Raw genomic sequence first — 26,722 nt, 5'->3', positions numbered from 1 at the left:
CTCTTGTTTAGCACTAAAAAACCCCAAAGCTTTGAAGCTAGGATTTCACCCAAATGGGAAGAGGAAAATATTTGAACTATCACAAATATTTACATGGCTGGAAACTGCAGAGCTCTAATTTTGACTGCAGCTCTCCGTTCACCTGCCTTAAAAGGTGCTTTTTACTTTGCTTTCAAGGAGAAGCTTTCTGCAAAGTCTCCAAGTAACTTCTAAGTACCAACCTCAAAGCAGGGAAACCTGCTGGGATGCAGACAAATATTAATTCTTATTATACACAAGGTTCCCATGAGAAAAAAAAAAAGAGGAGCCCATACTCAGGAGAACACACACTAGCTTTCAGTCACGGATACTTATTTTCAGGTACTCAAGATGCATTTTCACCAATTGGTACTTCCATCATCGTCCATGGGATTAGAAGCCACTCAGCACCTCAGTACACACAACTGTCTCAGAACAGCGGCAACACGAAGGAGGACCAGCACCACCAAAATACACACCTAACAGCCTTTCTAAGTCAAGCGTTACTAGAGAAAAACAAACAGACAAGAAAAAGCATCCCCCCTCTGGGCTCTCATGAGTTTGAGGGAACAGTAAATACGCAAAAAGAGATCCAGCGCTTTCTTAGTGTTTCACTTCTCCTTTCTATGGAACAACAACTGTAATATTTCCAAGAGTGCTAAGTTTGCAGATGCAATAAATGAAAACTAGCAAAACCTGAGGTCCTCAAACACTTCCCTGGCCTTCCCCACCATACTGTGGGGATCTCCTCTCACTGCCCACGTGAACGCAACTTTACTCCATTGCTTCTGCCCTCCCCTCCGCATGTGCCTCCATGTAGGAAACCAGTGCCAGCGGAAGAAACCAGCATTTTCGTGGGAAGCACCTTTACATGCAGCTTCTTCTCAGCAGCGGAGCGCAGAAGCAACAAGACATTCACAGAAAGTTGGAAGAGAGATGTGAAGCTTAAGTAGTTGACACATGTTGGGAATTATCACATGGTCATTGTGTTTATCAATCGAATCCAAAACAAACAGGGCACGTTTTCTGTTACTTAACATTTTCCGTTTCCCCAACACGTGGAACTGTTTATGACCAGCTGCTGGGGGCTTGCAGTGGTGGAAGTGTAGAGGTAGGAGCTTCTGTGGATGGCATCAGGAAATGAGATGCATGTTTTCATCTTTGTTGGGAGGTTAACAACTGCTCTCAGAGGCAGCCTAGCACATATCTGGTGCTGAGATCAGGGCTGAGGCAGCTGAGCATGTGCCCTTGTTGAGACTTACCACATTATTCCCCCAGTGCACCAGCTGCCTTGGATGTTTAGCTTGTGTGAGCTGACTCGAAAAGAGCTTTTGCATCCTAAGCAGAAAATTAAGGCATGTAAGTCCAAAATCATGTTCCTGAAAAATGCATAGGAGGCAGCTGCCTCCTAATCCTACTGGAATCTCACCTCCATAGGACCTTACCTTAAACTCCCCTGGTGCCATCCCTCTTAGCTCCCCTGTCCATACCAGCCTTCCTGCCGCAGGTTTTCTGCCAAGCAGCCAGCAATGCATTGGGTTCACACCTCTCCTCTGGACGTGCTCCTGGGGCTGGAAGGGGGCTGCACCCGTTATCCTGCAGTGGAAGAGCCCAGCAGGCAGTGGGGAGTGTAGGGGCACAGGAATGGTGTATCACCTAAGTCCTTTTGTGGATTTAGCTGTGAATAAACAAGGGGCCTTATCAGTGCTACTGGAATTGCCAAGCTAAATGTCATCCTAAGTGACAATCAGTCAACACCCTCAATCGCCACCATCCCTCTTGGCCAGAGAGGTGAGCTCTGAGACTGGCCGGGGCTGTTTCACGGCAGGGCTGGAGCCAAAGGCATGGCTGCTCAGTGCCAAAAAGAGATTTTTCAGCCATAGGACCCCCCTTGCTCACCTTCCAGCAGCTCTGCCTGACCTCAGCCAGCCAGTTCAGAGGCCAAGGCATTACTTTTAGCCCCTACTCTGCCGCAGCTCAAGTGCCTGACTGTCAGCTCAGGCACATATCTGCCTCTGCCGCCTTGCTTGGGGGCATAATTTCTAACAGAGGGGCAGGTGGAGCAGCAGGAGGGTCCATGCTAAAATCCCCATGACGGATAGATCCATTGGGGCTGATTGTCCAAGCTTAACTCTGGCTCACTGAAACACACCACGTGTCCGCCCTGCTATAGGAGAGAGTTTTGACCTGTTCTTTGTGCAGGAATGGAAGCCAATTCCTCAAACTATTTTTTGTAGATTTCTTGGCATTTATCTTACAGATGCAGTTTTTGGAGTCCAAGGGTTATGCAGGGATACTAACTGTCATTCACAAAATTACATACAAATGGGTTGCTTGTCCTAATGGTTAAGCAGAAAATCATGAAGGCAAAGGCACCCAATATTCATTTTAAATTGAAACTACCTTGAATGCTGGAAACACTGAAGCTTTCCAGCCTTCAGACAGCTGCCACACCTTCCTTCCCTCAATGCCTCTCTCCTGACCAGCCTACGGACTCCTGCACTCCTTCTCCCAAATGCAAGGCTCCTCCAGAGGTACAGCTCGCTGACATTTTCTTGCCTTTTCCTCCCATGGTCAGCAAGGCAGCGACATTTGTACACCAGGTAGGTGAGCTCTCTGGCTAAGCCACTCCCCACAACCGTGTCCTAAAATCTGCTGACTCAGGCAGTGAATTCCAGGAGCAAGATCATCATAAGTGTAAAATATGAACAAATGGAATGCTTTTGCTTCCCTGTGAGTCCTCCTAAAACACAGGCAATTCTTTACAAGAAGAGGTTAGCTATGCAGTCTATTTATTTCTGTCGTGTATATGCTATCCCCAGTTCTGGGATGAGGAAACAGCCAAGGAGCGCGGCGTCATGACAGCTGAGTATCTGTCCTTACCGTCACCACTGCTGAAGCGTGACGCCACCTTCTCTGTGCTGCTGGTGACCAGCCAGCCACGCATGTCATCAAAACGAAAACAAAAACCCACAGCTATCGGTGATAGTGTCTTAATACTCAGCATTTTGGGCATATTGTCCTAGAGCAACAGGTTCATCCACCCCCTGCACACTCAGCCAGTAGAGAATCACCGGTAAAATAAACCTCCTATGTGATTAAATAACCTTGTAGCTGAAGTTTGTGTTTATTCAGTGCATTTCTTGCCAGCAAACCATTTACGCAAGTTGTGTGGGTCTATGCTCGTTCGTAGCTTTAATTGCCAGAAAAGGACCAGCCAATCACCTTGATGAGTAAGGCAGCAAGTAAAGACATCATGTAAGTGCCTGATCATAAACACTGTATGGGATAAATTAAATCGTGGGCTTACATTTGCTCCAACCTGTCTGGCTCATAACTGAGAAGTACTGCTTTAAATGTGTTTTGGGTTAATGAAACCAAAAATATCCCTGGAATCAGCGACGTTGCTTACAATTTGCATCCACAATGTAGGCATGGATTTAAACATGGGAAATTCAGTTTAAACAGAAGAGAAAACCTGTTGGTTTTTTTTTTTTTTTTTACTATGAGGATGGTTGAACCCTGGCGCAGGTGGCCCAGAGAGATTATGGAGTCTCTGTCCTTGGAAATATTAAAAAATCATCTGGACAATATCCTGGGCAACCAGCTCTGGATCACCCTGCTTTGAGCTGTTGGGTGGTTGTCTAGATGATCTGCACTAGCCTTTTTTAACCTCAACTTCTGTAGATCTGTGAATCCTGTCAGCATTTCTAAAGCTGAGTGTGCCCTCTACTATGAAACACAGCTTCACACTCTATCCATTGGTTGCATTGCATCTCCTTACCAAAACGGACCAAAGAAGCCTCCTCTTCTCTGTTATTACCTGCTCTATCTTTCTGTGGCTGCCCTGGTGAAGAGTTCCTCTGCATCAGCTGATAAACCACAATAAAAGCTGTTCTCTTCCAGGGGCTTCTGCACCTCCACATCTTTGCTGGCAGACACCGCACAGAGGGACATGAGGCAGGAACAGTCCTCGCAGGCAGGACCCGTCTGTGTCACCCAACACCACTCTCTGTTGTGGACCGTGGCGGAGATCTGCACAGACCCTGGGAAATGAGGTTGGATTATGCCTATTAACACAACCTGTGCAAAAGTTGCAGCCAGCAGATAGGTTTCTGTTCAGGGCATGGCAAGAAGCTACAACCCTGAACATCTACTCTCTTCCAAACCTAACGTCTGTAGCCACCCTTCCAGCATCTTCATTTATCATCCCAGTGTGTGGTTTCTGTGTTCATTCCTTCCTGTTGTCAGAGATTCCTCCCAAGTTTCTTCCCTCTCATGCTCTGACAATTGCAGCATCTTCCTCTCCACAAGACGCAGACTCCCCCACTTTGATCCCAAGCGTCACCTCTGAGGTCATCCCTCCCTCCTGGCTTGCTCCTTCCCTCCCTCTTCCAACCACGCGGCTACCTCCCCCTTCGCTATTGCAACAACTCTGACACACCCCCCCTGTTTCAAAGCCTTCCCTATCTGTCCACGCTTACTAATCCTCTCTAGCTGAGCCGCCCTCCCCCTCTCCAAGCTCTCCTCTCCGCTCCACTCGGTCTTTTCCAGCGTGCACAGCCCAGTCACATGCTGGTGCTCGGGAAGGTCATATGATGGGTAGGGACCGCCAGGCAAGGCTGTGGCAGGCATCTGCTGGACGTGGGGCCCTGTTAGGTAGCACACCTCCAGCTCCCACCCCATCCCGCAGTGGTCAGCCACCCCATGACTCAAATCAGGTGCTGGACCTGCAGTGCGCAGGGACGCGACGCCGACTGCACGGTCACAGGACGGGAGGCAGAGGCCGTGGAGTTGCATTGTAAATGCAGGGAAGGAAGTGTTACGCGTGGGGAGGTGGTTAGTGGGGTCCTGCACCCGTGTCCCAGACCAGGCAGGGCTGCTGCCACTGGTCCCCTGTCCTGCTTGCACCTCCTACATCCTGCTCTGCTTAGAAAATAATCACCCTTGCTCTGCAAAGCGTATAGCCAACCTGTACAGCAAAGCTCTCTTGTTTTCGCTGTGCCCTGACCTCAGTCTGTCTGCCTGTCTGTCCTTGGACTGGGAGTTCCTGGGATGAGTATCAGCAATGTCTGTACATCGCAGGCAGGAACACAAGTACAAAGTAGTAAGAGATACCCCAAGCTTTTCTTAATTAATTACAGAGCCACTGACTCTTTCTAATAATATCCACGCAGTCAACAAACGCAATAAATAAGAGAAGTTAGGCAATTAGGAATAAATGGCCAGAGGGTGAAGCAGAGCCCAGTGGGGGACCAGCGTCCTCAGGGACATCTCCTGCTTTCCCATCTTTGTATTGCATGTGTTGTTACAACATGCGATAGACGTCCTTTTCATTGAGACACCGAAGAATGAGACTGGATTCAGGGATGGGATAACTGATGGATCCTCAAAGTAAAATGTGCAAACTGGTGAAAAATTAAATTCATAATATTGTTAGTGTAAGTAAAGCCAACATCTGAGGAGAGCAGGAGGCTCCGCGCATCTCCGAGGATGGCTCGAGGCTTTCCCCTCTGTCAGGCAGATCCCAGCACTACACCCTGCTCAGATTTGAGAAGGCAAAAGGTTCAAAGGAGAGGGTGAATGAAAAACAGGGTGCTGGAGAACAAATGATACCAACCTTGACGATACATAGCACTGTCTTGCGCTGCTTATTTCTGCGCCCCAAACTGGTTGTCATACTTTTTCTGAAAAACAAGCTACTGCATAAAGTCTATATTTGTGGTTTAAAAATACCATTCTCATTTAACGTCAATTACAGTAAAACACTGCCAAAGGATCTCCTAAACACCAACCAATTCAGCAATCAGGGACACAAACAGGAAGAACGTGCATGAGTTGTGTGACCCAACATAGTCCAGGAAGAAAAAATTACTTGGGATTTTCAACCATAAAGCTTGGGTGCAAATTAGCAGTAATGGAGAGAACTAACATTATATGTTTTTATAAGGCTTTGCTAAAGTAAGTAACAAATTAATTGGTTTTAATAAATAACTCCTTTTCTTTCCTGTAGGTACAGGGAAGTTGAGTGGCATGCTCAGAGTTTCCTCACGCTGGTGTCCCTCCAGATTTACAGGATCAGTTTTGAAAGCCTGAGTGCTGCTGAGATAAAGTGGATTTAGGAGTGTTGAAAATCAGGCTCTGGGTGGCTGGTTTGGGGAAGTTTTTGGAAAAGGAGGAGATGTCAGCTTTCTAATTATTCTGCCAAAATGCCAACTTGCAAGATCTTTTAGCTGCTAATTACCAGAAATGAGCCAAAAAACAGAGCTGTGCCCTGGGTTGACAGACCCCTGTAAGCAGACAGAAGAGGCGTTGCCTGGTCTGCCAGTTCTTACGGTCTTATCTCAAGCTGCAGTCCAGCCGAGTGTTGAGGACCTCTCCTGACAGCGCTTCAACATCTGCTCCAGATTTGGGCCAAATATTCCTGCAGATTTGAAGAAAAAGCATGTGGATAAGGATATGCACTCCAAAGCAATCCGTAAACCAAACAAGCATCCCCCAAACTCCTCCCTGGACTCTCTACCAGCTCCAGACTCTGCTTAGAAAAAAGGCAGGAGAGTAGTATTATTAATTTTTTTTTTTTAAATCTTTTCCCTTTGCTGGATGCAGGAGAGTCAAGGCAGCAGCACTGCTGGGGGTTCACCATCCACCATCTGAAGGGTCAAGTGATCACAAACTTCTGAGACGTTTCTCTAATCCCTCACCAAAATAGGACCTCGGAGAGGAGCTGAAGCAAACATCCCCCTGGGCAGCCACGACACCTCTGCACTGCCAGTGGGCTTGGCTCCAAGTCCGTGTTCAAGCCCAAACATGCTCAGAATTCATACAGCTTGTATGGAAAAGCATGGGCTTTGAGTGATGATGTAAGAAGAGAGAAAATATACGTCATTCCTCAGCACAGACCTAAAGATATCCTTGTCTGTGGAGTGGATGGAGGAGGCCCGCCACCCACCACTGGGTCTTCTGTCCAACAACAAAGCAGCCAAGCGGTCTGGATCCATCTCACATACCATGGGACGTGCTGGGAATGACAAGCCGCTGAATTACACTTGTCTGCTTGGACACAGGGAAAAGACATCAGGGGACACTGAGCTCTCGCTGGCTTTCAGCCTGTGTTCCTGCACCTGAGGGTCTCTGCAAGAACAACATGCTCAATCTGAGCAACCTGGGGACTAATGCAAGGCATGGACAGGGGTGAAAAGAAATAAAAATCATCCTAAAAAAAATCACTTCACGTTGCTCAGGCACGTCTGGGAAAATGGCACAACAAAGAGTAGCCAAGAAGAAGTTTGCCCTTGGCGAAGGGTGGTCCAGGGGCAGGAGCAGGGACCTGCCATGGGGAGGGAGCAGTTGGTGGGGATCAAAGCCTTCTGGAAAACTCCCTGCGGATGGCGATGGCCGGAGGCAGGTACAAACCGTAACGTTCCTCCCTGTGTCACAACGTTCACAAGAATTAGCATTTTGCAGGAATGCAGGGATTTATTCTTCAAGGCCCACCGTATCCGCAAGCGCTACAGCCCAAACACTGCACCAACAGAGCATGTGCTTGATAAGAACCCAGGAACAGATGCCAGCGGATTTAATGTGGGACAGGAGGCCCATTGCAGGTTTGCAGACTGCTGGCAGGGTCAGCTGTAAATATTCCCTCACAATCAAAGGCATTCATCTAAGGATTACATGCTGGGGGCTTTGTGGTAAAGTAAATTTGCAACTAACGGGACCATTAATAGTCAGACAGTTTAGTTGGCTCACTGGCTGCCATTTATTTTCCCCCCAGTCATTTTTACTACATCTAAATACCATGGGGATGTGGGACTTGAATGATGTGGCCTAAGAAATCAGCTTAGAAGAAGGAGAAGGAGTTACCTCCAACAAAGAGAGCTCAATGGGGATCGAACGGGGATATCAATAGTGGGTAATGCCACTGAAGCATGTGAGCTGATTTCATAACCTGATGAAGATTAGCCTCTTCTGTAAGCAAGCAAACTTATCGAGGGATATGAAGTACTGGTCCTATAAAGCATGTTTATAGAGGGGCTGTATTTGAAAGGCGGAGGAGGGGAGGAGAGACTTTGTGGGGTCTGCGAAACAAAGACACCACAGCCTGTTTTCACCCCAGTTTGATGCTTACAACAACATAACAAAAATAGCCAGAACAGAAACCGTGCCACATAAGTAGTGCCTCTCCCCCCCTGCACTAAGTGCCAAGTATAAAATAATTGCTGGTGTGATGGGACATATGACAAATCAAGAGGTCCTGGGCTGAGCAGGCACAGGGTGATGCAAGGATTAATAACCCGGGATGTTATTTCACCGTAGAGCTGCCTCTCCAGGACCGCAGACCCTTTGGGGTGCAGTCAGCTCTGCGTGCCCATCCAATGCGAGGCTTCTCCCATGGCCTTCGCCCCAGCTCAGTGCACCCTGAGGTTGCTGCCGTCCGAGCAGCCCTTCCCTGTCTGGGTGTGTTCTCCAGCCCTGTCTCTACCCTTCCTCCCCCATCATCTCAGAAACAAATTAGGCAGAAGGAACCAAGAGGGAAACTAATACCAATCCCATTAAATTCTACTGCCTAGGCTGTGTTTTATAATTGAAAAGAAAAACTGTTTTATAACCTAAAAAAAAGAGAACAATCCCTCTCTCTCCCCTCCTCCTGCTCTCCTGCAAATCCTACTCCCTCTTCGTTGGAGAAAAGGAATGAAAATAGAGAAAAAAACAGGCGGGAAGAATGGAGGGTGTGTAAAACACTCTCAAGTTTCTATGCGTGGAATTAAAAATTTGCAGAATAGCATTAACCTCTCCCTGACACCAAATAGCTGACCTAAAGCAATTAAATCAATCTTTGGCTTGGCGAAATGAGCAATCCCTAACAGGAGCATCTTTGACTCTTGTTGGGCCATTCCTTTCAGTGACAGGCACCCCACAAAACCAAGAGCCACATTTTTTCCCCATCAGGAGGGCTCACTCGAGCCAAGTGCTCCAGTTACACCTTCGTAGCTATGTGAATGCAACAGGGTGCAATTCTAGCATGGGAGTACTGTGCAAACCCCTCCTAGAGCCACTCACCAAGGTGGTGGTACCCTGCCCCGGGCAGCAAAACACTCTCTCTGCTGCTCTTCCCACAGCGGGTCATTCCTGGGAGAATGTGGGACACAATGTCAGCAGCGCCATTCATGCACCACGATGTTTCTTATTTTCCTTGTGATCTCCAGAGCTGCTCACACCAGAATTACTCTACCTCGGCAGGTATTTAAAGAGGTCATGCGACGCTGAAGGGTTTTCCCTTTTCCCTTAACACTCAGCTCTTTGATGGTGCTCTTTCATACTTCTTGCTGTGATTTCTGCAAGGAAAGGAGATGTCAGTATGCTAATTTTAAAGACAGGGAAATAGAAGCATTAAAGACAATTATTTTGCAAAAGGCTTCTGACTTCAGTTTCCTTGTGCAGGACGGTGACGGCTGTTTCTGTCAGAGATGCAGAGCTCCTGCAGAAGACATTGACCGTAACCCAGGTCTGGGATGTTCTGCTCGTATGGAAATGGCATTGAAAGGATCTCATTGCTGGGTGCACAGACGTGGAAACCTCTCAAATTAAATGCTGCTGCTGAAAAACCTGTCTAATCCTTCCCCAAGATCACCAGCAGACTCCAGACCTTTAAATATTTTGCCATATTAATTTACATGTCATACTAATTTTAGCTTTTTGCTACTAAGAAAGAAGCTTAACTTCTCTCGTGTCCTTTCTGCCTCCACATCTCATGGCTCTGTTTTGTCTCACCACGTTTGGTGCTGAAGAAGAAACCAGCCTTGGCCTCGGTCACCCAGCACCCACCTGCACAGAGCTTGTGACTACAGCTGAGTGGGACATTTTTTGATTTCCTATAAAAATGCTCATGATTTCAAAAACATTCCTGTTCTGCTTTTGGACTGAACTGAGATCTTTAGGAAATCACAGTGGGGATGAAGCTGGGGAGAGAATAAGGGAGCCAGAAAGATGCCTCCCTCCAAGAACAGCCGCTCTCTCCCTGGGCACTACCCCGCTCACACCAGCTGCTGGGATAAAGCCTCCAACATCCCTACAAGTGCTGTAAATATTGAGCTTCCAGCCTTTTATGGTGGATTATTACCCATTTTACCCTGGTTTATTATTTATTACTTATTACAATATCCAGAAATTCCATCTGGGAGCCATGAAATCTTTCCCAGTGAAAAACTAATCAAAACTAGGAATTTCTCCTAAAAATTTTTGGGCTTAACGAACTGTTATTTTCCAAGCAGCTCTGGGTGGGAGTCTTCCCCCCCTCCAGGCCATTAGGGTTACAGAGAGGTCAGTGCAGAGCCGCAGTCTCTGCATTGATACAAATACCCATCACCACCGTTCCTGAGCATCTCTCTGGACAATCGTCACCTTTTGGCCAAAGCAACCAGGAATTATTTCGATGCACTTCTTCCTTGCTGTTGCTAAGCTATTCTCACTGCTACTGTCACTCTTGGAAGCCAAAGGCGAAGAGCAGGACTCCCCCCACACCCCAGAGCCTGGCGTTGCACAGACAAAAGGAGGACACATCCCCACCCGTCGCAGCTTTACAATGCAAGAGGCAACAGCTGAATGCAAAGGCATGGGAATAAGAATGAGAAGACGTCGCAGTGGCTGACGGTCTGGCAGGGTTTTGTTGGCACCAGGAATTATTTAAAATGATGAAGCATTTGGTGATGAGGCTTAGCTGATTCATTTCCTGGAGGAGTTAAGTCTGGTCATGGGCCAGAAGCTGAGAAACCTCTATCCTTTCTTTTTTAGGACGCTGCTGTCAGGATGCTGCTCCTCGAGAGGGACCACACAGCTGCAGAACGCTCTGCTCAAACCCATGCTCCCTGGTGAGAAACAGTTAGCGTCATCTCCAGCCTCCTGAAACACAAAGTGCTCGAATAGCTCCTGGAGCATGTATTCATTGAAACGAAGAGGTTCTGGGAACGATCCCCAAGAGGAGAACGGCCAGTCCCCAGGCACAACCTGCTGCACATACAAGAGCTATGAGAAAACCTTTCAGAACAGAACAGAACATTTCAGTTGGAAAGCAACTGCAACAATCATCTAGTCCAACTCAGGTTAATTCTCTCCATCAATACCTACTAGTGAGGGTTAAAGCAATGCCCATACCTGATTGCTCGTTATTTCCCTTGTTGTTGACTGTTTTTACATCTCAAAGCCTCCATCTCTTCCTCCTCATCTCCCCCTATCATTTGCCTGCACCTTTTTCCTGCCATTTTCATACACTGCAGACCCTGGTGCCTCCTCGCTTTCTGCTGCGAGTTTGGAGAGAAGGGGAAGGAGCTACGGAAGGGGAAGAAAAAGAGACCAGGAAAGCCACGTGTCCTGGCACATCACCTCTTCTCCTTGCACCGCATGTGGTGAGACGGCAGCAGCAGAAAAAAAATGAAATCTCTTCTTATGGATCAGTAACTGGTAAAAATATAGGCAATAAAAAAGTAGGAATAAAGGGCTGTTTTTTCACAACAGGGGGTCCAGAACTATTTACAGTACCGCTGACGTCATGGGCTGCGAGCCGGGTGATGCCCCTCGGGGTGCATCTCGTACCCGTTAGGTCCGGAGCATCCCGAGCGGAGCTGAAAACCGCAGACCCACGCAGGCGCCTGGGTCCGTGGACGCAGCACCGGAGCGCTGCCGGCCCGCCCAGCCCTTTAGCCGCGCCGCGTCCCGCCGCCGCTTCACCCACCCGGGGAACGCGCCTCCGCGGGGCCGCCCGTCCCCGCTGCCCTTCGCGGTACGAGCTGGGGACCCACCCGTGACCGCCCCGGCCGGGATCCACCGCGGGGGTCCCCACGCGGAGCCTTCCCGCGAGCCGCCCCCACGCGTGAGCGCTGCGCCCCGCCCCGCCTCCGCGTGGCCCCTTCCATTCAAGCTCTCCGTGACGTCAGGGAGGGTGTGACCAATGAGGAGCGGCGCTGCCGGCCACCTCCAGGGGCCGGCCCCATCGTGCCACGAGCGCCGCCCCGCGCGGCCCCTTAAAGCGCCCCGCCGCGCGCCCGACGGACCGTCCGTCCGTCCGTCCGTCCGTCCGTCCGTCCGTCCGTGCGAGCGAGCGAGCGAGCGATGAGGCGGCTCGTCTTCCTGCTGTGCACCGGCGTGACCTGCTGCATCGCGGCGGGAAGCGCTCCGCGGATCGCGGAGGCTGCGCTGCCCGGAGGAGGTGGGTGAGCGCGGTCCCACGCGGGACGGGGTAGGGGGGAGCTGCAGGGGGATGCGCGGCGGGGCAGCGCCCGGCTGCTCCGCTCCTCGCTGCGCGGTGCACGGAGCAGGTTCACCTCTCCCGGGTGAGGTTGAAGCTCCGCAGGCGCTTTGCTGACCCTTCCTCCATCCGCAGATGCCACCGTCGCCGAGCTGCTGGAGGGCGGGCAGGAGCGTGTGCCGGCACCGAAGCTGCAGGTGAAGTTCAATCTCCGCTCCTCGCAGGACGCCGAAGAGGATGGTTGCACGCTCACCATCGGCCAGCACAAGCGTTTGGAGGACTGCAAGTTCAACGTGACAGCTAAAACTTTCTTCATCATTCACGGCTGGACAGTAAGTACGGAGGATCCTGCATGGCTCTAGGCGATGCTTAGTGTGCAATCTGTCCACTTAGAGAGCAAACTGCCCTGTAAGCGGTCTGTGTCTCTAGATTACGTGGGATTTGGGACAACTTCTCATGTTTTGAGCACTGCAGCCTCTTAGTAGCTGCACCTGAGGTCAAAGCACTGGAGCAAAGTGATGCGGGTCATCCTTAAGAGCTCTGTGAAATCACCCAACTCATTCACAGTTGCTCAAGATCACATCAGTATAATGTGAATGTAGTAAAGGGAACTAGAGATTTTCCCTAAAATCCAACTAACTGACCACTATGAAGGTGGCTCGTGGCTTGACACACATATGGACTCTGTAATTTTAGCTGTGGGTCCACAGTCTTCACTTCTGCTACGTGGTCTCCTCGATAAACAAACAGAGGGCAGACAGACTTTATCCAGCTTTCTTCTCCTGCATTTGATGTGGCCGAGCGTGTGTCACTAGGGAATTTATCAGCTCTACCAGGGCTTGTGCAAATGGCAGTGCCAGAACTGGAAATTAATTTTGCAATCCATCAGAATTTCTGAAATATTTGAGAAAAAGAGCGATAAGGTGGCATGTACCAAATGCCTCTCCTTCCTGCCTTAAAAGGCAAGGTGAGTAATTATATCCAGAGTCTCTCAAAACCTGTTTTTCTTATACCATTAGTGCAGTGCAGAGAAGTAGTGGGGCTTGCAGAGGAGCATACAGCTGGAGCAGAATATGTAAATGGCATATAAATAACTGTGAATATATAGTCTGGGCCCAGTGAGCTGGAAACTACCACCTGAATCTCTTTCTAGATGAGTGGCATGTTCGAAACCTGGCTGGACAGCTTGGTATCTGCTCTTCAGGAGAGGGAGAAGGATGCTAATGTCATCGTGGTGGATTGGCTTTCGCTTGCCCACCAGCTCTATACCGATGCTGTGAACAACACGCAGATTGTTGGAAAAAGCATAGCGAGGCTGCTTGACTGGTTACAGGTAACGCAAGTTAAGAACGGTCTCTGTTGTAATGCTCCGTGAAGGACTGTTGCACAAGGGAATGGAGTATTCACCAGCTCCAATGCTCATGAGTGGGGAAGGCTCTGGTGTAATCCAAACCCTGAGGCCCGGCAGGGCGATGGCTCATAGCTAAGGTGCTGTGCTCAGCCCTGGCACGAGCAACTGCTGCGGTGCTTTCCTGGGGGACACCGCTTTGCAGCGTGCTCGGATCAGTGATGCTGAAGTGGGCTTCAAAGTCAGGAGTCCTTCCTTCTGTCTGACCAACCTGAACTCAGGAGTTGGGCATTCAAAGTCAACGTTGGCTTGGCAAGAGGGTGGAAAAGGAGAAGGAAAAGGCTCACGGTGCTACACCTGGCACGTGAGTCCGTGGCCAGTACCGAGGACTGCTGGCAGCTCCCTGGGGGAAGGCTGCTGCAGATGCTGCTTTACCAAATAATATTATAAATGGGGTGGGAAGCTGGGTACTGTGGTTGAGGTCACACCACAAGTGCCATCCAAACCATTCAACTTTTCTTCATGAAATAAAGAATGAAGCATGCTTGTCTGCCCCTTTCCTCCAATCTATTCTTAGAATTGGACTTTAGAGTTCTGCAGATAGGAACGGTGCCAGATGCCCTGAAAGACAGGGGGACAAATTACCTTTTTTTTTTCCTTGCAGGAGAACCCGCTCTTCCAGCTCAAGAACGTCCACCTGATTGGGTACAGCCTGGGTGCCCACGTTGCTGGTTTTGCTGGTAACCATGTCCATGGGACAATAGGCAGAATTACAGGCAAGTGGCTTTTTAAGCAGTCTCTTACCTTTCCTTAGCAGAAGAGAGTTTCCTTGAAGACGCTCGTTTCCTGTGTTGCTGCAATGTTGTTTTGAGTTTGCTCAGTCAGAAATGACCTGTGGCAGCAGTGGGGAACATGGGTCTCTTCACATGAGAAAGCATCTTAATTCTGAACCCCAAGTGCAGGGGAAGTTTGATTTAAAAACCTTTCAGAGGACAACCTGAGTCTATTTGAAGTTAAATGTGGGTTCAAAACGAGTCCAGCTCAAGCCCTTACTATCCAAATCCTAAGCCTTTGAGTGATACTGTTTCTGTAATTATAGCTCAAACTAATGGAAATGAGAGCTATTGGGTGCAGTTTGTCCCATGAGATGTTTGGTCAAAAAAAAAGAAACCAAACCCAAAACAAACCCAACCCCTCATTCAGAAAGTATCTTGAAGGGAGTACTGCTGACTCCACAGGAAAGCTGATTTCAACACGTGAGAACTTAGGGCATGGTACAAGGGGTTACATTAAGCATTTAAATATGACAATGGCAGTGATAATTCCTCAGAGCCTAGCAATAAATATCTGTATTTGATTAAGGAGGAAAAAAAAATTAATCACTTAGCAGGCATGTTGGGGAATGGCTCAAGAGCACAGCTTCAGGTTGGGGGTGAGGCTCAGAGGTTAACAGAAAGTCCCAAACCCAGCATGGGATCTCAGATGCAGGAATTACCTGGCTGCTGCTTAAACTTGTATTAGTCCCTCCATATGTCCAGTCTGAAAATAGACTAAATGAAGCCAAGGCACCTTTGGCTACTGACAGTCTCTGTGGGGTGCAAGACCTCTTCTGGTGTTCAGTCATCTGCTACCTCTTGAAGTATCTCTTCACTGTGACCAACAAAGACTCATTGCTTCCAACGGGCAATCCAGAACCATCACCGTAGAGCAAACTGGTGCTACTACTGGGTTGTATTGCACCAAAAGTGTTATGGGACATCTTCACTTGTTCCCTCAGTGAGCCCATGGTGAAGAGATCTTGGGGGACAGTATCTGCAGTGAGGCAGGGATGGTCTGTGTGGCATCTGGTTAGGAGGGCTGCTGGCAGCAGGCTCCTGGCTATATTCTGTAGGAAAGTACCCAATTTCTTACCTGGCATCTTGCGTACTGTCTCTAACACCAGGCTTGGATCCGGCTGGCCCTATGTTTGAAGGAGTGGACCCTAGCAAGCGCCTCTCCCCTGATGATGCTAACTTTGTGGATGTCCTTCACACCTACACAAGGGAAACACTAGGTGTTAGCATTGGGATCCAGATGCCTGTAGGCCATGTTGACATCTACCCCAATGGGGGAGACTTCCAGCCTGGCTGTGGATTAAGTGATGTCTTGGGAGCAATTGCCTATGGGAGTAAGTTCTCACTACTTATTTTGCCTCTGGTCAGTGTAGGCTCCTCACAAATAGACTTGAGTTGATGCTGGGGGATGATCTGATTTACAAGAGCAGAGCAAACTATTTTTTCCTTCTAAACTACCTGTACTACTTGAGATAGTTGCTAGAAACTAGACCTGCTTTTAATTCTGAAGTAGCATGTTCTCACTCTAACACCTGATCATAAACTATGGTCTTATGCTAGGTCTAGAATCCTCTTTCAATCACTTGTCATGGCAGGCACTAAATGACAAGTCCTCTCCAAGTGTCTTGCACTAATGTCTTAAATTGCTAGCCTTTGAAAAACATTCAAGTTTGGCCTCGCCCAACTCATGTTGGGCTACAAAGTGGTATAGCTCACTGTATCTTACCAGCTGCTGGGGTCGCACATGCTTAAACAAAACGTATCCCTTGCAACTCTGCTTCTCTAGCAATTGGTGAAGTTGTTAAATGTGAACACGAGCGGTCTGTGTACCTCTTCGTGGACTCCCTTGTGAACCAAGACAAACAAAGCTTCGCGTTCCAATGTACCGATTCCAGTCGCTTCAAGAAGGGCATCTGCCTGAGCTGCCGGAAGAACCGCTGCAACGGTATTGGCTACAATGCCAGGAAAACACGGAATAAAAGAAACAGCAAGATGTACTTAAAAACAAGAGCTGATATGCCATTCAAAGGTATGCTTTCCCTCTTAAAAAGAGCATAATCTCATCGCTAGGAGTGGACTCCCAAGATCAATGTTGGGAAAGATGTAGAGGTGGAGGAGTAGCATCACCTCAAAGCAGCACAGCACCAGGCGTTAGTCTTTTGCCATCACCTGGCTGTGTTGCTGTCCTGTGGCATTACCTGGAGGGAGGAGCACAGTAAAGTCAACAGGGCTCTGGCCATGAGGACACTCTGCCTTTCCAGCAGGACTACAGTTTATGCATGTCATACTTGCAAGACCCCCCTCAATCTTAGAGCACTGTAAGGTTTGGGGACCCCTTCCCTGAGTGCACCTGCTGTTGTTGTGTAAATGTCACCTTTGTAGTCAGTAAGGGCAGGAGGAAGGGATCGATGTCGTCTAAATAAACACAAGACCTAGCCTTTGCCAGCCAACTCTATTTCACAAAGAGCAGTGCTGAGCAATGTTGTCTCTCAACCAAGTTGCTTCCATCTATGCTCTCCTTGTTTCTCTCCAGTCTACCATTATCAGATGAAAATGCACGTCTTCAGCTACAAGAGCTTGGGAGAGGCCGATCCCACTTTCTCTGTCACCCTTCATGGCACCAATGGAGACTCTGAACCTCTCTCTTTAGAAATGTAAGTAAAGTGGCCTGTTGTGCTTACCCATGTAAGAAGGCCACTGGGACCAGACAAGGTGGCATCATTCTTTTTCCTCTGGTAACCCTAACATTTCACCTGAGCCTAGCAGCCTCACATCACTATTCAAAAAAAAAAAAACTTTCCATCCAGTAGCTTAATTATAATTTATTGCTGAGAAAGCAATTTGATGTGCCCAGTCCTCTGCATACTTCATTATTGAAGTGCTTTGTTTTGCTTTCCCTCTCTACCATTTGGAGGTAGTCTGAAGACACCCATATCTCTGGAGGCATTGTTGACCTCCTTTAGCCTCTCCCAGAAGAAACACAAGGCATGAAATTCACCTTTAAGCTGTAGAAGGATGGCTGAGCCGAATACAAGATGCATTTCATTGAATCAGCTATCCAAGCTCACTTTCTTTAGTGTAATCAGTAATTAACTGGTGACAGTTGAACATGGAGCACTTGATAAGCCACAAAGAGCTCTGTTTAACTTCTTGTGTGGAATGAATGAGCATCTGGCGTGCTTCCATACGGAAGAAATACTGAATCTCTCTCTGTCTTTCAGGCTTGATCAAATTGGTCTAAATGCTACTAACACCTTCCTGGTCTATACTGAAGAAGACATGGGTGAACTTTTAAAAATAAAGCTCACCTGGGAGGGAACGTCTCAGTCATGGTATGACCTGTGGAAAGAGCTGAAGAGCTACTGGTATCGGCCTGTGAAGTCTTCCAAGGAACTGCATATCAGACGTATACGTGTGAAATCTGGGGAAACGCAACAAAGGTAACAGTTGTGTTAGACCACATATGAGCTGCCTTGAAACATCAACCAAAAAGAGAAATATTCAGAATCTAGCAAGAAAAGTGGGGCGTTTGAACTTAGCTGGTATCCTGACCTGTCTTTCATCTTTAGTGATGACCTATTAGCACCAGTTAATGCTCCTTCATGGTGTAGGACAGTGGGTTACGTGCCAGCTTGAGGTTGCAAACTAGGCTTTAAGCAAAAGTAGTCTCTGCAGATCAGAGATGTTCTTTTGCTTTATTTAGATACTGTGATACTGTCTTGCCAGCCCTTGAGGACTAAATTAGCCAACTTCAAGATGGCTTAGATCGTACCTGAAGGGTTAAAGTACTAACAATGCCAAAAATACTGAAACATAGATGGACATGATTATTTACTGTGTGCTGATTTGACAGAACAAGCTAGACCTAAAACTACAACCAGTAACATGGTGACACCAACTCCTTAAGAACTACATTGCTCTTTCCAAGATCTCTAACTGGAAAGCTATATGAGCAACCAAGAAGCAGCAAAGCTGCCAACCATGTAGCGGTGCACCCCCAAACCTTGCGTTAGTGGTCTTCTGAGAGTAACCCAGATCTGTCAAAGACCAGCAGTTAATATTGACAGTTTTCCCACCTTTCTCAGAGCTTTAAATAAGCATCTCCTATCATTTGTAAGGTATTCTGCATCCTACTTTCTACAATCTATGAAACAGAGGTAGTAGAAACAAAGATCTCCAAATAAAATATTAAAGTAGGAAATAAAACAGCCATTGTGGTGGGTTTGACCCTGGCTGGAGGCCAGGTACCCCCAAAGCTGCTCTGTCACTGCCCTCCTCAGCTGGGCAGGGGAGAGAAAATATAACGAGAGGCTCCTGGGTCGAGATAAGGACAGGGAGAGATTGTTCACTAATTAACGACATGGGCAAAACAGACTCAACTTCAGAAGAAAATTAATCTAATTTATTACTGAGCAAATCAGAGTAGAGCAATGAGAAATAAAACCAAATCTTAAACTACTTTCCCCCCACCCCTCCCTTCTTCTCAACTTCACCCCCTGTTTCTCTCTCTCCTCCCCCCCAGCAGCACAGGGGGACGGGGAATGGGGGTTGGGGTCAGTTCATCACACGGTGTTTGTGCCGCTCCTTCCTCCTCAGGGGGAGGACTCCTCACACTCTGCCCCTGCTCCAGCCTGGGGTCCCTCCCATGGGAGACAGTCCTCCATGAACTTCTCCAGTGCCTGGAGCATCTCCTCCCCCTCCTTCTGCACTGACCTCGGTGTCTGCAGAGTTGTTCCTCTCACATCTTCTCGTTCCTCTCTCTGGCTGCAAAAACTGCCCCTAGGGATTTTTTTTCCCTTCTTAACTACATTACCCCAGAGGCACTACCACTGTCGCTGATGGGCTTGGCCTTGGCCAGCGGTGGGTCCATCTTGGAGCCGGCTGGCATTGGCTCTATCAGACACAGGGGAAGCTTCTAGCAGCTTCTCACAGAAGCCACCCCTGTAGCCCCCCTGCTACCAAAACCTTGCCACGCAAACCCAACACAGCCATTCAACAGGCTAATGGTGTATCAAGGTGCTTCACAGGAAGGATGTCAAATCAAACAACTCCTAGAATTAGCTGCAATCTATATTACATGTTATTTGTCAATAATGGAGATAACAGGTACCTTCTCTTGACTTCTGATTATTCCTCCTAGGTTTGCTTTTTGTGTGGAAGATTCGCAGCTGACCAGTATATCTCCTGGTAAAGAGCTCTGGTTCGTGAAGTGCACAGAGGAATGGCAAAAAAGGTAGGGAAAATCAGCTAAGAGAAATCCTGTCCAATGCACATGGATGTGCTGGGATGAGTGGAGGTTTTTTTAAGACTCCTGGAACCTCTTTCAAAAAAAGTTAATAAATTCTAGCCCAGGATTCTCAGCTGTTTGACTTACTTAATTTTCATGTATGCCTTAACTATTGCTAACTAGGTGATACTATCCCCACTTCTGATTTTGGTTTGTCATCTTGTACCTTTACACACTCACTACCAGATTGGTATAACATGATCCTTAGGCCTAAAAAACCCATCTGCTTGCTATCATGGTAGATGCTAAAAATGAGGTGCTACCAATACTCACGATCCTTGCAATAGTGAAAAGATAATTAGAGGTGCCTGTTAAGTGCCCTGTAAAACAGAGGAAAGCTGTGAGTGCAGGGGATTACCTCAAGGATCGTTTCAGCCTGGTAGAAGATCTTAAGCTGCCAAGAAATCTCTTGATCAAGTTTGGGCTCAATGACATGAGCAAGACACAGCTGAGGACTTGCCATGGTGTTACAGAACTGACTCCTACTGCTTCATCTCCAGCTATGCTGATCTCTTCTGGTTCAGGAGAGGGCAAATGCAGCCATTGCCAGAGCATCTTAGTCCTGCTTAACCTCTGGGGGACTTTCCAGACACCTAGGATTAGTCCTCAGAGTATGACTTCCAGTAAGTCTGGTCCCAACAGTGGCAGCTTGATTGCTTCAGACTGCCTCTAGTCATGTTCTGAATTTATCCCTGTTCATTTGACTAAATGATTGCCTCCTTCAGATGAAGCCCAGCCTTTTGGCCTCTCTTAAATTTCAATTTGTAAACTTAGAGCTTTGTCACTTCTAATCCAGAGACAAAGTGCTTGTTAGGGCTAGCAGAGCCCCACGGAAGTCGTGCTTTGCACAACCTTCTTGTGTGGCAGAGCTCAGCTCAGAAATGCGAGCTGGTACCATTCCAGGTTTGGCAGAAACTAGCAAGCTGTGCTACATACAGTAGCAAACAATTCTGTGAATGAAAACCCTGTGCAAAAACTTGTTGCTCTGCCACAAGTCTTGAAAGATCAAGTAAACATTCCTGCAGGTACAATAAAAGGCTGTTTTGATATGCTACTCATAACCCCCATAAAACAGAATTGCTGGCAGGTGTGCCCTTCCTGCTTTACTCGCGGTGTACAGCTTTTGCACGAAGCAGAGGAGCCAATCTGAGCTCCAAAGCGCTACAGTTTCTTGGAAATGATCCTTCCTCCCAGAGATGATGAGCAATTACTTGCTGTTCAGCTCTCCATTCCTGCCAAGCACTGGAAGATTATAGTTCCCTACTTGGAGATTGAGTCTGCAAACATCTGTCCACCCTTGAGTGGATCTGAATAGTCAGACTTTAGCATCATGACCTGTAATTTCTGTTTGCAGCCTACTTGCATGCATAATGTCTGCTTCAGACTCTCATTGAGTAGCTACAGGGCAAAGTGCTGCTTTGACAGAATAAAACACCAACCTGTACTGTCTAAACCTGTTCTCAGTGTCCTACAGTTTCTTAGGAATTACTATTCACTCCTCAACTTCTACACTTAACTAGATTATTTTTATTTTTTATTCTCTGCTTTTCCCAGACCTGTCTCAAATTTGCTCTGAAGACTTCTCTAAGGACACAACTGAGCAACCTAGATGCATGAAGACCACACGGGTGGCAAGATGCTCTGGCAAAGATTTGGCTTAGTAGCACTTAAAGCAACTAGGCTCTTCAGGACAAAACATCTTGAATCAGATGCAAGAAACTGAGGAGCAATTGATGAACTGTGGTCCTAGACCTAGAATAACTAAAACTACATTCTCCCTTCCCCGAAGAGCCTGGTTTGTGCATTTAACCTTACCTTGGCCTGTTACACGCTGCACTTCCTGCCTGCTCCCATTAACCGGGACTACAGATGAGATCTTCACAGATCTAGACCTCAGCAATGATCTTCTGGTCTGCCTGCCAGTGGAGTTGAGAAGATAACCATGCTAACTGCCCATCAGACTGAGCTGCCAACAGCAAATTAGCATCTAGCGTAGGAGTTACCATGGGTCCGATAATGCTGTGGGAAGATGAGACCAGCACAGGTCAAGTGTGTGGGGTTGTTCAGGGTAGGGGTGGGAATAAGCACAATGCCACTTACCTTCAAGTTGTCCTTCACTTGCCTTAAAAGTAATCCCTTCTGTGCCTGGCTGATACCGAAGTCTCTCTCTGTAACTTCATAAGAAGGTCGTACTCCGTCCTCCCTGTCCCTAGGGCAGAACACGGTGCGGGTGGCAGGTGATGGTGTTGGCAGCTGCTCCTTGCTCCCCAGTTAGAGTCTGCAGCGAGACAGTCGTGTCCCGTGCGTTGATCCCTTTGTAAGGGGCAAATGGCAGCTGCCCATCTGCCGACCTTAGGGGAGGAGGAAGGTAGTGAACTGTACCGCTGCAGGAGAGCTTCGCACCAGTCCTTCTAACTACTGAGAATGCGCTTGCCTCTGTTCAGATGCTGTTGTGGTACCAGTGCGTAATTAAGACCTTATTTTTGTGCCAAGTATTTAACTGAGCCAAACAGATGACAGCCTACCCTCATTGCCACAACGTCCTGATTGGATTCCCTGGTGCCACGTGAACTTGGCTTTGGTCTGAGTTTGACAGACTCTACAGCTGTCCTGTTTGCTACACCGGAGCAGACCTTGTCAGAGGTGAACTAGATTTGTTTTTATTTTGTTTTTTCATTTTGGAAGGAGACTTGGTGTAACAGCTCTTGAACTTTTGGCATGCAGAAAGGCAATCCCAAAAAGTGATGTTGCCAGATGGTGCACTGAGTTCTGAAGGCTTAGCAAGTCCTTCTGAGGCCTGCAATTCTATGAGTTCTTGTAGAGCTTCAATCCAACCAAAGCAAGCATGTTTGGAGATATTTTTTTTTTTTCCATGATTTTATGCAAAGGCTTCAATAACTGAGGCCTTTGGTAAGTATCTGTGACTTGTCACCGTGCCATACTTAAGAGTGGATTCAAAGCCCTGTTTGTATATTGTGGTTTTTGTATGACTTAAAACATTATTTATTTCTCATATTGTACATATGTAAAGTTTTAAACATTTTGGTTTTGAATAACAGTTTTTATAAGCCTTAAGACAAAAAATAAAGGGCTTTGCAAAAAATCAGTGAAGTCTTGTAATTGCTCTACCACAAGCTTTGATGCACCTTGCCAGAACAACAGCGTATAGCCATCTTGTCCCTCTCCTCTTTCTGCTGGTCTCGGTGACCTGCAGGACATGAAGGCAGAGCAGCAGCCAGGTCAGTGCTGGCAAATGGGTGCCCTTATCCAGCACCCTCCATCCAAGTCCTCTCCCACTGTGTTGCCAAGGTAGGCTTGTTCCCTCCACCCATGCAGCAAAGAGTGTCTTCAGGAATGGACCAAAGTCACTCTATCTACTCAGGTGTTGCAATTCCTAAGATGCTCATCGTACAACATCACAGGTTTACTTCTCTAGCCTACCAGTGAGACCATGATTTCAACAGTGACCAAAGGGATATTTTTTTTTTTTCTTCAGCAGAGTAGATATTACAAAACACAAATCCATGTCTGGTTAGCAGTAGAGGGGTTTTCTGCCTGCCCCTTCCCCACACTGGCTGTAAGATATAATCAAGCAGGGGAAACTACCAAAAACATTAACCTTTCCTTCCCACTCTGTTTTCTTTCAGCCATAGTAATAACACTACTGCTTTTGGCTGGAGCAAAGCAAGATTTTGTGTTTCTTGCTCTCTTTGGGTATTGCAGTGAACACACTGGACTCAGGAAAGACCATTGCTGCTGTGCCAAGAGTGCCAGGACAAGTTAGGACAAACTCCCTCTTCCCTGTTGATTTCCCCCTTCAATGCTTTTTTCCTCCATTGAATGTTTGGGGTTTTTTTTTTTTTTCCATGAAATGCTTCACCTCTGCCTGACTTAGCCCATTAGCGAGTACTTTTAAGAAAACTTACTTAAATCTGACCACTAACTGAGTTTTCCCAGCAGCCACACCATCAAGTTTAAGGAAACCTCCCTGTGCCCTGCAGATCCCTGACACCCATTGGTGGCACAAATCCAGCAGCAACAGAAGGACTTTGAAAGCAAAGTAAATACCCTCCAAGCTGGGGAAGTTTTACATGAAATTACTTAGTTAACCTTTTCCTACAGAAAGCCCAGCAGTGGGCTGATTCCAGGGAAACTACCTTTGTAGATGCAGCAGAGCGATGAGGAGGCTGTTTGGTGCTTGTAGACCCCCCAGTTATTCTGCACCCCAGAGCTGAAGGGTTTGGGTTTGGTTTTTTTTTTTTTTCATGTGTTCCTATGGGGCTACCTTCCACCCTGTGCAAAGAGGAGGGAACGCTAACGCAAGAAATGATCCCAGACATCTGGGACTCTGTTTTTGCACGCTACCCCTTGGATACAGCTGCAGTGCAGGGGCCCGTGTCTCTTGCAGGGTGATTCTCCTGCAAGGACAAGCAGGTGCTGGCCCCTTTCACATGCAGCTGCAGGAAAAGGGTGATAAATATAAGCTCACAAGACAGGAGGTGCAGGCTGCAGCTCTTTCACATCCACGGGCATCCCCTCCATGCATCTGGCCCTTCGCACAGCAAACGTGAGCTCCCAAAGGCATCACTCCTGCTGCCTCACGTGTTGAGGCTGACATCACACCTCCTGGCACATCAACACGCATTCCTGCACAGTTCCCAACAGTTATGAGTTTGATTGTGCACTAGACAAGTGAAGAAAAAAAAAAAGGGGGCCGTTTTTCTGAAGTCTCTAATGAATTTAGGATCAGCACAGCAGGGACCCCCCAAAGCTGTGCCAGGCAGGGCTGAGGCTGCGGGCTGGACCTGCCATGGGGTTGACCGCTGTGCTCTCAGCCCCCTGGCATCCCTCTCCCTCCCCCAGATTTATTCGGGCTCGCTCTTTCACTGCCACTCCATTCAGCCCTGTGAGCTGTGTCCCACCAAAGGTCAGGCTGTGTCTCCGGAGGAACAATACTCCCTGCGCAGGGAATGCTTTACAACCCTCCTCGCCCCTGGCCAGGACTGCCCCAGCTCCAGCAGCCGAGCGCAAGCGCCAGCTCCCGCGAGCAGCGGCCATTGGGCAGTTTCAGCAGGTACACCCCAGCATCCCTGCTTTGGAAGGTAAGTTGAACACTAAGTCTATTTGGAGTTTGCTTCTCCTCCCTTTCCCAGTACAACATCACCCTTTGGGGTCAGCAGAAGTCCCTGACATGGGAGACGCTGGCTGTCTCACATAGGCAGTTTCCAAGCTACAAAAATCTGGACAGAATAAATTCAACACAGCAGCTGTGTTTGGGAAGAGAAAGACCAGCCAGTCCTTTCGGGAACAAGGACAGCACATTCTTTGCTGGCTTCCCGTGCTGAAATAACGCACCAGCCCCACTCCATCAGATAAAGATTTCAGCAGTCCTTAAAAGCAGCCTCATCGAAAGATGACCGCGACTGTCCAAGAAACCGAAGATCCTGCTCCTCAGACCACGATAACGAGTTGTAATTTTACGCCTGTTCAGATGCTGACATTCCAACATAAATTATACAGCTCATTGCCTTCCTGGCAATCCCATCCAGCCCAGCAGCAAACACAAAGAATACGGTAACTTTTGCAAATCCATGCTAAAGTATCAGGAGACCTCCTGCTGCCCAAAGGGATGGGTAAGGCAGCTTGACCCAGAGCTGACCCGAGTTTAAAACAAAAATCAGATCACCTTTTATTGCTCGATTATTGGTTTTTCCTATCTCTGTCCTTTCTGTTCCAGGTTGTTTTGCAGCTGTTCCACAAACCATATAAAGACACACAAAGCACAAATGTTCAGAATCCTTTCCTTCTGACATGACTTGTAATAAGATTGAAAAATTAGGAAAAGGGACCAATAAAAGTAAGGCTTTCCAGGCCATGCTGTTCTACCTCTCCTAACCAGCTGTCCTAATTATTGCAAACAGGCAAGCCAGCTCAGACAAAGTAAAAAATGACACAAGACTTGGACCAAACCTTAAGGCAAATCTAGTTGGGTTTTTTCCTCCTTTCCATATGGCTTTCCATATCCTGTTTTTGGCTGAAAACAGATGTATCCTACCAAATTATGAAGAGAAAGGCCACATTCAGCTTAGCTAAAGCTAAGCAAGTATACTGAAACGATCTTAGTCCCATGCCATAAAATCTTCAGATGTTAATGAGAAGAAGATCCTTGCTCTGCAGATCTCTGTGAAACAGCCAAATCCGTCGGTTCTTTGAATAACCCATTAAAGAAACACCCATGGAAAAGCTGGATTATGGATTATTCATGCATTGCAATGGAGGGAACTTCCAATGACAGATCTCAAAATATCAGTTGGATAACAAAGCTGGAAGTATCTCTCTAGATTTCAGAATGGTGGATCTGGCTGGTTTGCTGCTCACTCTACAAAGATTTATTAGCATTCACTTTATTGTTGAGGAACAGGAATCCACGTGATAGTCATTGGTAACCTGCACCACCATGAATAACATCAGAGTACCAAGCAAGCAAGCCTGAGAGCGAGAGCAACACAGCTCTCCTTTCCACCATCAGGCAAGGCTGCAATCCTTGATGCCTTATCATGCAAATAACACAAACGCAACAAAATCAACCGATGACACCAGAAGATTAACAGCTTTGCCTTAGGAGTGCTCCACAAGTCAGTGACAGACAAGTCCTAGATGCCTTGACCTTGGATAACTGCCCAGCACGCACGCCAGAAGGGTGAACGGCCTTCTCTTCCGAGCAGTTTTCATGAATGGAAAAATAGCTGAAGAGCTTCTTCCGCTTGCTGAAGCTACTGCTACTTTTGCTACTGGTTCAGCCTGGTCTAATACGGTCTACACCCCCATCCCCATATAATAAGCCAGAAGGTGAAGGAAACCAAAAATTAAAGGGGGGAGAAGGACACTCCTGATGGCTGTTACGGAACAACATCTGTTCTCAGGAAAGAAGCATCACGTTTACACATTGTACATATTTTGCCTTAGCGATTTCTGTAAGCAAAGCTGCAAAA

At 47.6% G+C, this 26,722-nt stretch overlaps 1 protein-coding gene and 1 long non-coding RNA gene across 6 annotated transcripts; one reads left to right on the top strand and one right to left on the bottom strand.

Moving 5' to 3' along the window:
* Window positions 1-624: 624 nt before the first annotated feature.
* On the bottom strand, window positions 625-11,895 carry LOC129199164 (uncharacterized). Of its 4 annotated transcripts, none has more exons than XR_008574605.1 (7): window positions 11,817-11,895; window positions 9,254-9,356; window positions 9,082-9,150; window positions 6,354-7,152; window positions 3,842-4,064; window positions 1,464-1,696; window positions 625-1,356 (listed from the first exon to the last, which is right to left on the bottom strand). It is a non-coding gene; the product is annotated as an uncharacterized LOC129199164 (long non-coding RNA). The 4 variants fall into 4 exon arrangements; XR_008574606.1 differs by having other exon boundaries at window positions 6,354-6,442; window positions 11,817-11,884; XR_008574607.1 differs by lacking the exon at window positions 9,082-9,150 and having other exon boundaries at window positions 6,354-6,442; window positions 11,817-11,880.
* A 175-nt stretch (window positions 11,896-12,070) lies between these two features.
* Window positions 12,071-22,833, top strand: LIPG (lipase G, endothelial type). Of its 2 annotated transcripts, XM_054809097.1 has the most exons (10): window positions 12,071-12,223; window positions 12,398-12,594; window positions 13,416-13,595; window positions 14,275-14,386; window positions 15,553-15,777; window positions 16,230-16,472; window positions 16,977-17,097; window positions 17,665-17,883; window positions 19,584-19,676; window positions 21,285-22,833. In XM_054809097.1, the coding sequence occupies exons 1-10, from the start codon at window positions 12,127-12,129 to the stop codon at window positions 21,304-21,306; spliced, it is 1,509 nt and encodes a 502-aa protein (XP_054665072.1). In that variant the 5' UTR covers window positions 12,071-12,126; the 3' UTR covers window positions 21,307-22,833. The 2 variants fall into 2 exon arrangements, with proteins under 2 accessions (XP_054665072.1, XP_054665073.1); XM_054809098.1 differs by lacking the exon at window positions 15,553-15,777.
* Window positions 22,834-26,722: the final 3,889 nt, after the last annotated feature.

The sequence above is a fragment of the Grus americana genome, chromosome Z (genome assembly GCF_028858705.1).
Source record: "Grus americana isolate bGruAme1 chromosome Z, bGruAme1.mat, whole genome shotgun sequence".
Taxonomy (NCBI): Eukaryota; Metazoa; Chordata; class Aves; order Gruiformes; family Gruidae; genus Grus; species Grus americana.
Note: the sequence above shows the minus strand (reverse complement) of the source record. Positions and strands in the feature narration are given on the sequence as shown.